Source organism: Semicossyphus pulcher, unplaced genomic scaffold (genome assembly GCF_022749685.1).
Source record: "Semicossyphus pulcher isolate SPU_LCO1_2020_fin unplaced genomic scaffold, fSemPul1.0.p SCAF_30, whole genome shotgun sequence".
Lineage (NCBI taxonomy): Eukaryota > Metazoa > Chordata > Actinopteri > Labriformes > Labridae > Semicossyphus > Semicossyphus pulcher.
The window spans coordinates 1,887,059-1,901,404 of record NW_027211705.1 but is presented as its reverse complement, the minus strand read 5'-3'; the positions used below and the strand labels follow the sequence as shown (position 1 = coordinate 1,901,404).

At 47.1% G+C, this 14,346-nt stretch overlaps 1 protein-coding gene across 1 annotated transcript; it reads left to right on the top strand.

Moving 5' to 3' along the window:
* The first annotated feature begins 761 nt into the window (after nt 1-761).
* On the top strand, nt 762-13,808 carry selenbp1 (selenium binding protein 1). Its single transcript, XM_069679144.1, has 12 exons — nt 762-845; nt 2,818-2,871; nt 2,970-3,082; nt 3,387-3,572; nt 5,001-5,121; nt 5,277-5,459; nt 8,308-8,489; nt 11,612-11,690; nt 11,814-11,935; nt 12,015-12,107; nt 12,286-12,404; nt 13,179-13,808. The coding sequence occupies exons 1-12, from the start codon at nt 842-844 to the stop codon at nt 13,339-13,341; spliced, it is 1,419 nt and encodes a 472-aa protein (XP_069535245.1). The 5' UTR covers nt 762-841; the 3' UTR covers nt 13,342-13,808.
* Nucleotides 13,809-14,346: the final 538 nt, after the last annotated feature.

Genomic DNA, 14,346 nt, shown 5'->3' with positions numbered 1-14,346 from the left:
ATCCATGCTGGTGCATCGCTCTGGGAGCAGCTGGGCAGATGTTTTGCTCAGAAGGAGAAGAAGAAGTAAAGTATTGCGAGGTAACGCAAAAGTATCCGTCAAAACATTGTGACCCCTCCGGGCCGCCGTAGAGAATAACCCATAAATGAGATTGTCGTTGAGATCCTGCCAGCTGCTCTGTGACCGGCTGGATCCTGTTGTCGTGTCCTGATGTAACTTGTAGACTTTTGTCCTCCTGTGTGGACTCATGCGTTTGAGGTGAACTCTGCACATGCTTGTTACACAACATGACCCTCCTCACTGAAGCAGGTCTAACCAGAGCTCCTGCACCTTCCTGCTGTCACCTCCTGATTCTGTGCTGCAGACGTTTCAAACAGGAGACAGGTTCCTGTGTGTGTTCACGCCTCACAGCTGCAGTGAAACACACACACACCAACCTGCTCAATACATACATCAACAATACATCAAGTTAAATACAGTAAAATTGAGACTTATTATGGGATGGCATGCTACATATGGAGGTGGGATGATGCTAAAGGAAGGATTTGTGTTAAAAAATTCATTCTGAACCTCATAAAGAATTTGTGTGATTTAGTAACATTAGGGTGTGTGTGTGTGTGTGTGTGTGTGTGAAAGAAGAATGGTCTCTGTGGGCTTCAAAGGGTTAACAGTTAACGAGCACGTTGTCTGACTAGAGCGTTAGTCCCGCCCCTCTCCTCCGATTGGCTGTGCCGTGATGTGAGCGCAGTTAATCCAGACCCCTCCAGTGTTTCATCGTGGATCTGGTCCAAAGGGGGTTCAGACCGTCTGACACCAGGACCTGCAGGACCGGAGATCTGACATGGGTGAGCTGAATCCTCATTTTCTCATCATCCGTCCATCACCACCGTCACTCCTTCACTCGCTCTGTGAGCTTCAGCTGCTTTAATCGCACGTTTTTCTCATGAGGTCTGGTTGGAGCTGAGCTGCTCTCGTTCATATTCTGAAAAGGTGTTCTCTTCCGCTCAGAGGGAGAGTAAAGGTGCAGTCCGTGAGTCTACACACACTTTGAATGTGACTGCAGCTACTGGGCTGTTCTTCGTGCTCCTGTGATAGTTCAGGTTAAAGTCTGCCTCCTGTAAGGTAACTTCACTCTGACTTTAAACCGGTCGTTTTTGAGATGCAGCCATTTCTGTAAGTTTATACATAAAAACGACTGGATATACAGCTTCCTGTGGCCACACGTTCAACGGCTCTCGTGCAAAGACCGGACAGACTCAAGTGAGAATGAATCCAAATATTTTCCAATCGAGCTTTGGGAAGAAATGAGGAGACACGGAGCTCCACTCACTGCAGCGCACAGAGCGCGTGCATGCTTTTTCTTTGGTTGTTGTTAATGATGTAAAGTGACTGAGGACCATGAAAAGTGCGATACTAATAAAATGTATTATTATTATTTATTATTATGCTAATGGATAATGGGCTAATGGAAGGGAATGTATTCTGATTAGCCGAAGACCTTTGAGGTGTCTCAACCACTAGTGAACCACGCGCACGCGCACACACACACACACACACACACACACACACACACACACACACACACAGGACTGCATAGAAACACTAGAAGACTGGACAAAGACAAAGCGATCCATTAACAGTGTAGACTCTATGTATGAAGGTGTGATGTTCCTCACCTGTTTAAAAACATGACTCCTCTTGTGACAACTGAAACTAGTCATTGAAGAGAACCGACCAAATACTACGACATAGATTACATAATAAACATGTTGGAGATCAAACGTCTGGAGTCTGTTGGTATCTGACTTTGAGTTTTTGCCTTTAAGAGAAGATCTTTGATTGGATAAGAAGTTTCAATAGTTCAGTTACTCTTAACCTTGATGCTCAGGTGGGCTCGGTGTGCAACCTGGGAGCAGCCTTGTGTTGACGCTCGGGTCACAATGGTTTCATCAATGATCCTGATAGTAAACGTTACTCAGTGACAGGATGCTCTACTCGGAGCAATAAAGATGAGACGATCAGAAGGACAAAAAACAGTAAAAAAAAGAAACAGTAAAAGTCAGTCCTGATCACGGAAATAAACTGTCACATCAAAGAGAGGACCCACAGCCGACAAAGGCTTCCTGTCGCACAAGGGGAGCAGGTGAGAATCAAGGTTTGAAGGTGAGAAGGTCCAGAAGCAGGAAGAAGCATCCACACAGCAGGAGGCAGAGAGGCGGGGAGGCGGAGAGGCGGGGAGGCAGAGAGGTGGGGAGGCGGGGAGGCAGAGAGGCAGAGAGGCAGAGAGGTGGGGAGGCCAGCCCAACTTCACTCAGGTCAGATGTAAACCAGTCTGAAGAGGAGGAGCAGACGCTTCTGTCAGTTGAACACAGGATAGAAGAAGACAGAAGTGACTTTATTTGGATCACAGGCCTATAAACATTTCTACACTTCTATCAGGTCACCATGGTAGTGACCTGTCAGTCACAGGTAGCACCGCCTTATAAACAGTCTGCGTATCAAGTCTGACGACGTCACACGAGCTCACAACTGCAGAAAAGACAGCTTCCTGTTCCTTTAAGTGTGTGTGTGTGGGGGGGGGCGGGTGAGTTACATAACTCGGGCTATGAGGAGGTCATGAGGAGGTCATGTGAGTCCAGAGTTTTCAGCGTTTCACTCTGTTTTCTTCACCGAGCTGCTCGGCCTGTAACACTTCACATCGTCTCCAGAAGCACTTCAGAGTTTCTCTTCTCCAGTCTATAAAATTCCAGGATGAATCACTCTGACCTCTGTGACCTCTGACCTCTGTTTAAGAACCGTGTTGATGTGTTTTCTCAGCGAACTGTTCAGGATGTGGACCGGGATACGGAAGCCCGCTGGACGCCATGAAGGGTCAGTGGGCCATGTTTATAAATGCACCATAGACTTGATGTGTGAGGGCATGTGGACGGATGGGTGGACGCATTCACTGATGATTCTTCTTGTTGAAGGTCCTCGGGAGGAGATCGTCTACCTGCCCTGCATCTACAGGAACACTGACAGCCTGAAACCTGACTACCTGGCCACCGTGGACGTGGACCCTGATTCGTCCACGTACTGCCAGGTACAACAAGTCGTCCAGTCCCTGCCGGGTCCTCCAGTCAGCCTTCTTCTTCTTCTTCTGCTCCACTTTATCGTCTCTGCATGTTTGACTCTGGATGGCTTGTCAGAGCTTGTTGACTTCTAGCACCAGTTCTTTACTGGTCTTTGTCATCAACTCTGTCCTCCTGCTGGATGAGTCTTCCTCTCAGGTGTCTCTCTGTTGTTTCCTCTTCCTCCTCTTCTTCAGGTGTTTGTTTTTCTGTCTCCAACCTGCAGGATCTGTTTTACATTCGTTCAGCATCACGACCTGACCTCTGTCCTTGCAGGTTATCCACCGGCTGCCGATGCCGAACCTTCGTGACGAGCTGCATCACTCAGGCTGGAACGCCTGCAGCAGCTGCTTCGGTGACGCCACCAAGAAACGAAACCGACTGATTCTGCCTTCGTTAATCTCCTCCAGAATCTACGTGATCGACGTCGGGACGAATCCCAGAGCGCCACAGATGCACAAGGTACGAAGAGCCAACCACAGCCGCTGACTGACACTGGAGGAGGAGGAGGAGGAGGAGGAGGAGGAGGTTCATCCTGAGTTCAGATGGATGATAAACACTCACAGCTGTTCTCTCTTCTGTTTGTGATGTGGGAAATATAAACAGTTGCTCTGTTGGCTTCGCTCTTCCTGGTAAATAATCAGAATACAAACACGTCTGAGGCTCTGCTGAGTCATTGTTTAATCATTAAGCGTCTCAGAGACGGTGATAAACACCAGATATCAGACCCTGGAGGACTGCTGGTTGTTTCCTCTGCAGAGTGAAGCAGCAGAAAGTGATGCAGTTCCTCCCGAGCACCCACCGGCAGCGCAGGAAGGACTCCGAGGTTTAGAAACGTGGATCTGTGTTCGTCACACAGATCTGTCTGTCACTGTGAACACAGACTCCAGTCGGCCGTGTGGTTCATATGTTTCACAGATACACACACAGCTGTAGAGGAGCATCAGGCTTCATGATCAGTCTTGTTGTGTATCACGTCATCACTTCAGTCCGTGATCACCCGCTCCCTCTCTCCCTGCGTGCTCGTACTTTCCCCCTCTCAGGCTGTCATATACTTAAGCTGTGTGCCCGTTGGCGCTGATCATTTCCTCTGGTGCTGACATGCGTTCGTTTGACAACTTTTTCTAACTCTGTCTAGCAGCCAGATATGTAGGCTATGGTTGTTACAGAAGGTGAAGTCGGGCGTGGGGGTGGGACAGTCAACGCTTTTGAACACCCACTGGCAGAAACATAAATGGGTGCCATTGAGCGACTCAAGGATCAAGTTTCCAATCCCAGTTAAACGTCTGTCGGTACCAGAGGCTGTGAGGTTTCTGTTCCTACTTCATGAAGACTCCAGTCAAGATAAGTGGCAGAAGGATGGATAGGTGCTTTTGTGTAGCTCTTTGGAGCTTTTGTTTTACAGTCTTATTATTATTATTATTATTATTATTATATTATGGTGTTACCACACTCAGAAAAAGGTATAAATGATAATTAGATTTAACAACTGTTGTGCAAAAGGCTCAGGTAACAGGAAGACGAATAAACAGTGACGTTTAACGTAATTACAGGTACACAGACGCACAGGCGCTGTTCTACGTTAGCTACGTTAGCTACATACACGTTCTGCCATCTCTACAGTTAGAGACTGGGAGACACTGAGCAGGTCTTAGAGACGATGATCTATAACAGAAATACTTCTAAACAGGACGGATACAAATACTACTTTACATAAACTAGCTTGTTAATTGCCTCGTGAACAGCTGGTTTACTTACAACAGTGTGATATAAATTGCCAACGGAAGCTACAGTCCTTACAACAAGCTCAGAGGACTCCCAGCCTCCCGTGTCCGGACAGACACCCGTGTTCCTTACAGCTGTGGTTTTGTTATGTTGTTGTGTCTTCAGATAGTTGAGCCGGTTGATCTGTTCTGGAAGTGTGGCCTTGCGAATCCTCACACCACCCACTGTCTGGCCAACAGTCAGATCATGATCAGCTGTATAGGAGACCCTCAAGGCAACGGCAAAGGTGAGACAAAGCCTCGGGCACACCTGTGGAAAACTAGTTTTCTGATAAACATTCTGCATGTTAAATAGATCTGCACACGTTCAATGACAAATTGTCTCATTACATTGTTGTTGTAGATTCTCTAGTGCACGTTTTCTATGCTGTCACCCTCTCAGGTGGTTTCATCCTGCTGGATGGTGAGACGTTTGAGGTCGTTGGTAACTGGGAGCATCCGGGTGAAGCAGCATCCTTTGGATACGACTTCTGGTACCAACCTCGGCACAACGTGATGATCAGCTCTGAGTGGGGGGCACCCAAAGCTCTGGCTGACGGTTTTAATCCAGCTCATGTCGAAGAAGGTGAGTCAAAAGGAACCAGCTAAATCTTTTTCTCAGTTCTTTCCTTTTCTTGTGCTCATTGTGGTGACAAACATACTGTTGTTCTGATCCCAGTCAGACTGTAACCAGAACTGCTGATTTAAGGATTCTACTGCACTGAGACTCAGTGACCACAGCAGCTTCTGGATCTCAGTAGGACTCCAACCAGTCTCACGTCTCCAGTTAGACTTCAGTCAGTACACAGTTCTAGATCTCAGTTAGTCTCTGGTCAGTACCATGGGGCTCTGGTTAATGATTTCAGTGAGAATCCCTCCGGTCACACAGGCTTCTAGGTTGTGGTCCGAGACAGACAGTACCACAGACTGGAAGTGGCTCAGAGGGTAAAGCGGGTTATTCACTAATCTGAAGATGGGGAGTTAGATCCAGCTCCTCCAGTCCTTTTGGGACAGACACTGAACCCCTGAAGGCTGTACCACTGGAGTCTGGTTAGCATCTTGCTCCCTGCAGTGTATGAATGTGAATGACTGAGGAGGCTGAGAGTGGTGTGAAGTGCTTGGAGAACCTTGAAAAAGGCAATAAAACTTCAGTTTATTGACCACAAGTCAGTAACACACAGTTCTTGTTTCTGATCCGGATAAGATTCCAGCTGGCGCTGTCGGGTTCTAGGCTTTTATTCCAAAAATAATCCAATCAGTACAAATGTACAAATCCAACACCTGTCTCACATTCTGCTGCCAGTAACATTCTCGTTGGTACCATAGACTTCAATCTGTAACTCACATTTCTGTTCCAATTCCAGTCATCTCCATTATTTTATTTGATGGAAGTAAAGGTCACAAATCTGTACGTCTCCAGAGAAACGCAGTCAGCTTAGGTAAGACAAAACTCAGGCTTTGTTACGGCTGAGCACTTGAGTTTCACTCTCTGAGCATCAATAGGTGAGGTCAGCTGATGAGAGTCACACCCTCTGTTGCTTGCTGTTGTGAAATCAAACAGGGGCGGGATTTTCACTAAAAACCAAAAGCTATAAGAGAGCTTGAATCTAAAACTGCCAGCAGCAACAGGTGTGTTCCCCACTGCATTCAAGCAAGCTCAGGTCACCCCACTGCTAAAAAAACCCCTCAACCCAAACCAGGTTGAAAACTACAGACCAGTCTCACTTCTACCCTTCCTGTCAAATTTACTTGAGTGCACAGAAGTGTGAGAAGTGTCCAAACCAGTGCTCGGTCCCCTTCTCTCTTCAATATATACCACCTCACCTGGTGGAATCATCCGCTCCCATAGTTTCTCATACCATTGCTATGCGGACGATACCCAGCTCTTCTTGTCATTTCCACCAGAGGACACTACAGCCTCGGCACGTATCTCGTCATGCCTTGCCGATATCTCTAAATGGATGAAAGAACGCCACCTTCAGCTCAACTTATCCAAGACTGAGCTCCTCGTCATCCCAGCCAGTCCCTCTATGCAACCACAGATCAACATCCAGCTCGGACAAACTGAACTCATACCCACTAAGTCTGCCCGGAGCCTGTGCATCGTGATTAAAGACCAGCTAACCTTTAAGGTCCACGTGGCCTCGATTGCTCGGTCATCTCAATTTGCCCTGCACAACATCAGGAAGATCAGCTCCCTCCTGGCAGGCCTTCCTGCATGCACATTCAAACCTCTGCAGATGATCCAGAACGCAGCAGCACGACTGGTCTTCAATCAACCCAGAACGGCACGTCACTCCACTGCTCGTGTCCCTCCACTGCTCGTGTCCCTCCACTGCTCGTATCCCTCCACTGCTCGTATCCCTCCACTGGCTCCCAGTCGCCGCTCTCATCAAATTCAAACCCTGTCGCTCGCTTAGAAACAGCAACAAAACGTCTCCTGCCTACCTGAACACCCTCATCCAGGTCTACACTCCGTCCCGCCCACTACGCTCTGCCAATGAAAGGCGCCTGGTGCTCCGATCACAACAGGGCCCTAAGTATGTAACTAGACTCTTCTCCTCAGTCGCCCCCCGGTGGTGGTCGAGCTACCAAACTCCACTCGGTCCGCAGAGTCCCTTTCACCTGAAAGAAGAAGCTAAAGACCCAGCTATTTATGACCTCTGACCTTAATGATGATGATGCTATTGATGAGGATGTAGTTTATGCTGACTAGGATTTTCATGATCATGATGATGCTGACTATACTGATCTTGTTGATGTTGCTGATGATGATGATTTAAAAACAAACAAAAAACCGCCCTGTGCTCTGCCTGTCAGCACCAGTGTCCGGTCGCACTTGAAGCTGTTTTTTGGCACTTGCTGACTTCGTTCTCTCCTGTCTTGATCGTTGCTTGTGTTCAGGGCTTGACATTAACTTTTTTGCTCACCAGCCACTGTGGTTAGTGGTTTTCCAAAGTTACTAGCCACTCAACATTTTCACTAGCCTCATTTTTTTTTCTTCACCTTGTCACAGCAACACGTCCTACGGTCAGCACAGCTACATTATTTTCTTTGTTGGATCATTATCAGCCAATCTCAGCCAGTCCCGCTCTGTATGCAAATGAACACGGAGCCTCATTCACCTTAATAAGACTTGAAAAAACATCATATAATACAAAACCCTGTGATGCAGACTCACAGCACAGAGCGGGGGAGAGCTGCTACGCAGGCGCTCAGAGGGAGGGAGTGGGTGAGTACGGACTGAAGTGATGACTTGGCGGGTCGACAGGTGTTAATGTCAAGCCCTGCTTGTGTTGTATTAACTCTCAGATGTACGTCGCTTTGGACAAACGCGTCTGCTAAATGAAACTGTAACATTGTAACATGTCAAGCTTCTTGTTGGACAAGACTCAAACCTCCGCTCAGAGAAGTTAATTTTGTGCATGTCCCAGGTCAATACGGCACCTCCCTCAGTATTTGGGACTGGACCACCCACAGGAAGCTGCAGACGCTTGATATGGGTGAGGAGGGTGCTATTCCCCTCGAGATCCGGTTCCTGCATGACCCCAGCGCCACCGAGGGCTACGTAGGATGTGCTCTGAAGGGAAATGTCTTCAGATTCTACAAAACATCGGTGAGTACCACAGGGTTATTTACACAAGTGCAGCTTAAGTTAGTACCACAGGGTTCTTTATCGTATTGAGACTGTCCCTCCAGCTACATATTCCATATGTATGGGGAATGTCCCCATCTGACAGATGAGGTGGATAATTTTTTGAGGCACACCAGTAGCACTGGCACGCCCAGGTAGCCTATATAAGGCACAGTTGCGCGTGATCACACTGATTTCCACCAAGCAGTCTAAGACTTGGACTGTATAGACAAGCAGAAAAAAGAAAGATATGATATAAAGCATCTACTTATGAGATATACAGACATTTATCCGCTGCCCTGTGCATACGAGAACTGGCATTTGACTCCTCTCTGGATTTCTGTTACTTATCTTGTTTGTAGGATTGTGGCAGATATCAAGCGCACCAGAGGCGTATTGCATGGTGATATCTCGCTGCTGTGCTCAGTTGTAGCTCCACTGTGGAAGCCGGAGTATTCGGTAGAAGCAGTGGGGTGGGCTGAGACTGCCAGGCTAAGATGAAACAAAACAAAACAATTGGTGGCAGACACTAAGCACACTTGAGATGTATTGCATGGGGAGACCCGCTAGCATGCTCAGGTGCAGCTCGGAGTACTGGCAGAAGAAGCGGGGCGTGCCGAGTCTTCCATTTGAAACCACGTAGTGTTTCTCTGCACAGTGCACGAAAACACAAGAAATGCTGTGCAAAATGTTCAAAGCATTAGGAAAAAAACGTAACTGACGGAATATGGATTTGGCGCGTAGTCTCTTCAGGCAGACCAAGAGGAGGGAGAGACATCATTAAGGTGCTGGTAGAAACAGCTTCTCAGGCTCTCAGCACTGACCCATTGGTAGAGGCTGTCTCTGCCCCCTCCCTCTTTGATGAGATTGGGGAGATTGGGAGGGCTAGGCTTGCCCCCTTCTCCGTGCTCCTACTCCCTGATTTTTGAGAAGGCAGTCAGGGGACAGCTTGAAGATCCTTTGAGGGACACCCGCCTCTCCAGTGACAGACCAGCAGCACATGAAGGTGTTACAGGCCTCCTGTTTCCTCCTGGCAAGGGGGCCATAAGCAAGCTGGGTTTTACCAGGTCTTCACCAGGTGCATGGATGCTGTTCTGGGACCTCTGCGGCGGAAGGGCCTCAGAGTTCTGAACTATCTTGACAATTGGCTGGTATGTGCCAGATGAACAAGGCCACTGCCATGTGATGTGGCGTGGCTCCTAGAGCACATTCAGGGCCTAGGTATTTTCCTCAACCAGGAAAAAAGCAGACTAGTGCCATGCCAAACCACACAGTTTCTGTGCATGAGCATAGACTCCAGGCCCCCTACTGTTTGTCTTACGCTGGAGAGGCAAGAGGCTTTCAGGGCTTGTCTGGCACATTTTCGACGGGGGATGTTGGTCAGCTGGAGACTGTGCCTCCGTCTCTTGGGGCTGATGGCAGCCCTTCGATGTTGGAGCTGCCTTAACAAGCTGCGAGAACAATCTCGCCAAAGGGAGCAGATTGGTAGGCTGGGGTGCAGTGCACGACAGCAGAGGGGTACAAGGGCCACTGGAGCCACAGCTGGGCTTCACAGCACATCAATTTGCTAGAGCTAAGGGGAGCCCAGCTCGCTCTATGGAAATTCCTGCCACACCTTCAAGTTCTCCATGTACTGTTAAGAACAGACAGGCAGGACTGGGGTCCCCACGCCTCTGCCGACTGGCGTTTCAACGTTTCCTGTCCCTCAGAGCAGTACATGTGCCAGGGCCGGAGAATCAGGCATCAGACTGCTTGTCCAGAGGAGGACAATTTTTGAAGGGCACCCAGAGGCTCAGGACTCATGTTCGAACACCCATAGTTCCACCTTTTGATCTGGAGTTGGTCCTGGATGCTCTGCAGTGCACCTCCTTTAAACCCCTTGAGTCAGCTGACCTGTAATGGCTGTCACTCAAGATGGCGTTTCTGTTAGCAGTGACCCTAACCCTAACCCTCTGCAAAGAGAGTGGGGGAAATGCAAGTTCTGTCAGTCAATAGGGAGCTTTGCAGATTTAGACCAGAGGATGGGAGTGTAGTGCTACGCCCCAATCTGGCATTTCTCCCTAAGGTCTTGTCCCATTCACATCTCAATCAGAAGATTGAGCTTTGTCCCTTTTTGTCCCCACAGGGGGGAGGGAGAAAACAGGAGGATACAGTCTCCACTTTGCCCTGTACATCATGGCCACACAGGCCCTCAGGGTGACTGACCAGCTCTCTGTGTGCTTTAAACAGGAGTGTCTGGGTAAACTGCAGTCATGTCGAAGCATCCTTGGGCAGGACACTGAACCCCAAATTGCTCCCGAAGGCATAGCCATAGGGTATGAATGGGCATAGATCTCATTGGAGATTGGCACTTAGGCCTTTGCCACCAGTGTGTGAATATGAGTGTGAATGGGTGAATGTGACATGTAAGGTAAAAGCACTTTGAGTGGTCAGGAAACTAGAAAGGCGCTATATAAGTACAGTCCATTTACCATTTACTGGTGTGTCTTAAACAATTATCAACGTCATCTGTCAGGTGGGGACATTCCCCGTACATATGGAATATGCAGCTGGGTGGAGAAATAGTCTCTTCACTCAGAGAACCATGGTTACAATGTAACCTGCAGTTCTTTATACAAGTACAGCTAAAGTTAGTACCACAGGGTTCTTTATCATATTGAGACTATCTCTCCACTCAGCTACATACTCAATATGTATGGGGAATGTCCCCATACAGGTATGGGTTTGGAACTGGGGTCTAGACTCGACTCCCATGAAGGTTTCATTCAGTACCACCGTTCAGATTCTAAATCCCCTTAAGCCTTCAGTTAGTATCACAGGGTTTCAAGAACTCCGTAAGGCTGTAGTCATTACCAGTGGGGTTCTTTAAGCCAGAAAGAGTCCATCCAGTACCTAAGGGTTCTAGTTGCCAGTATCCTCCAGTCATTTCACTTCAAATGCTTTCAAAGGCAGGAAGATATATTACCACCGGGTTTCGCAACCATTGGTAAACATTGGCAACCGTGGTGGCTTAACTTAAATTAAGCATTATCATTGAGGTCATTTTAGCATGTTGGAGTTAGCATGAGCTGCTAGCTCTATTGACTATTAAATTGTTTCTTCAGAAAGGTGACTGGGCCGCAGAGAAGGTGATCAGTGTTCCCGGCAAGAAAGTTGAAGGGTGGATGCTGCCTGAGATGCCGAGTGAGTCTGCCTGTCTGTCTGACCATCTGTCTGTCTGCCTGTCTGGTTCCTGTCTCTCTGACTGGTTACTCGTCTGTCTGACTGGTTACCCGTCTGTCTGACTGGTACTGTCTGTCTGCACAGGTCTGATCACAGACATCCTGATCTCACTGGACGACCGTTTTCTCTACTTCAGTAACTGGCTTCATGGTGACATCAGACAGTATGACATCACAGACAGGAGGAACCCACGATTGGCCGGCCAGGTCTGACTGTTATGACACCTGTCCAGTGTTAAGCAGGTGAGAAGCCAAAATGAGACAGCTAACCAGTCTGTCTGTTCAGGTGTTCTTGGGAGGAAGTCTCGTCACGGACGGTTCAGTCAAAGTCCTGGAAGATCCTGAGAACCAGCCGCAGCCCCGCCCACGCATCATCCAGGTACCACAGACAGGAGGCAGTGAGACAGGCCAATCTGGACTTCCTGTCTGTCCAACATCCTGTCTTCTATTCTCTTCTGTGGCTTTTTTATTTTATATCTTTGATATAAATCTGTCTGTCTCTCTGTCTCTAAATCTGTCTGTAATCTGTCTGTCTCTCTCACCTGTCTGTCACTCAGGGGCGGCGTGTCCCCGGCGGTCCTCAGATGTTACAGCTGAGTTTGGATGGTCGCAGACTTTACGTTACCACGTCTCTGTACAGCGGCTGGGACAAACAGTTCTACCCCGACATGATCAAGTGTGTACTCACAGTACTGCAGTACTTTTACTATTACTATTACTACTAAGTACTACTGCGACTACTACTGCTGCTACTACTACAACTACTACATGTGGCGGGTGTGGCTCAGTGGTACGGTCGGTCGTCTCTCAATTGGAAGCTTGGTGGTTCGATCCCTGACTGCTACAGTCACATGTTGAAGTGTCCTTGTGAACACTGAACCACAAATTGCTCCCGGTGAAGCCATCGGGTTTGAATGGGCATAGATCTCATTGGAGATTGGCACTTAGGCCTTTGCCATCAGTGTGTGAATGAGTGTGTTCATAGGTGAATGTGTCATGTAGTGTTAAAGCAGCTTTGAGTGGTCAGAAGACTAGAAAAGTGTTATATAAGTGCAGTCCATTTACCATTTACTACTACCGCTGCTACTGATTATATAAATACGGTACATGACATCTGATGAAAGTACACCACATGTCTGTGACCTTGTGTCCACATAGCTACTATTAGCCTACCTTTACTGTTAGTACACTAATATATACTGTATATCAGAATCAGAACAGCTTTATTGGCCAAGTATGTGCACATATACTGTGGGCACATACAAGGAACTTGACTCCGGTGCGTGTGTGTGTGTATATATATATATTTATTTTAACTAAAACAGACTACATGCAGAGGTTACAGAGCGTCCACAGACTTTCGGCCAAAATCAACCCCAGAACCAGTATTGAACTTCTGTCTGTCTCTCTGTCTGTCTCTCTCCCTCCCTCCCTGACTGTCTCTGTGCAGGGAGGGTTCAGTGATGATGCAGGTAGACGTGGACACTGTAAACGGAGGTCTCACTCTGAATGAAGACTTCTTGGTGGATTTCGGTAAAGAACCTGGTGGTCCGGTTCTGGCCCACGAGCTCAGATATCCTGGGGGAGACTGCACATCCGACATCTGGCTGTAAAACATGCAGACACTCAAACGACAAGAGGAGGTTGAATTAGCTTATAGCATGTTAGCTTCAGAGTTTCATTATAATGTCTAAACTTTGTTAAACTCAGATGATAAACTCAAATTTCATCTGAAACTTTTGATACAATCTGTGAACAATCTTTATTCAAATATTATCATCTCATGATCAAACATCAGAAGATCCTGTGTTTCACTGTCACACTAAAATAAATCATGTGATGGCTGATGGGGCTAATGAAGTTTTCATAAATCATGTAGTTACTTCTATTTAATATTTCTGAGTGTGTTTTAGCCTTAGGTGACAAACCGACCAATCAGATCAGCCTGAGACTCAGCGAGAGTGTGTGTGTGTGTGTGTGTGCGTGTGTGTGTGGTCGGTCAGGTTCTGTCTCCTGCAGCGCCCCCTGCTGCTCACACTGTAGACATGATGATGTTTAAATAAAGTTTTGTTTGACTGATCGTCTCTATGTCATCGGCAGATTAAAATGATTGAAGTAAAACAGAGATGAAAAGTGAATAATAACATAAAAACAATAAAGAAACATAAAACACTGGACAATGTGACCGCTCAGAGACACAAACTGTGTCAGCAGAAATCTAATGTGACATGCTATAAATATACTGTAAATATAACTATAACAATAAAACTAAAACTAACTATATTACAATCTTTTTTTAAATAATAGTTTATAGAGGTCATCAAAATATTTGTGTTAAAAATAATGACTTTATACTGTATACTTATACTGTCTGTGATTAAAAACATTGCAGATAGGAATAAACAATATGCATATAGTAAAATATAAAAGCATCCAGTGTTACATATTTGTATAGTGTAAACACATTACAACCTGCAGTTATAACGCAGTACAATATATGGTTTTACAATAAAACATTAAACAGAAGTCGAGTTGGGGCACTTGGAATCCTCTCTAGTCCGGCAGGCGGCGGGACTGAACCGGAAACCAGCAGCAAACCGCAGAAGAAGAATGAGCAG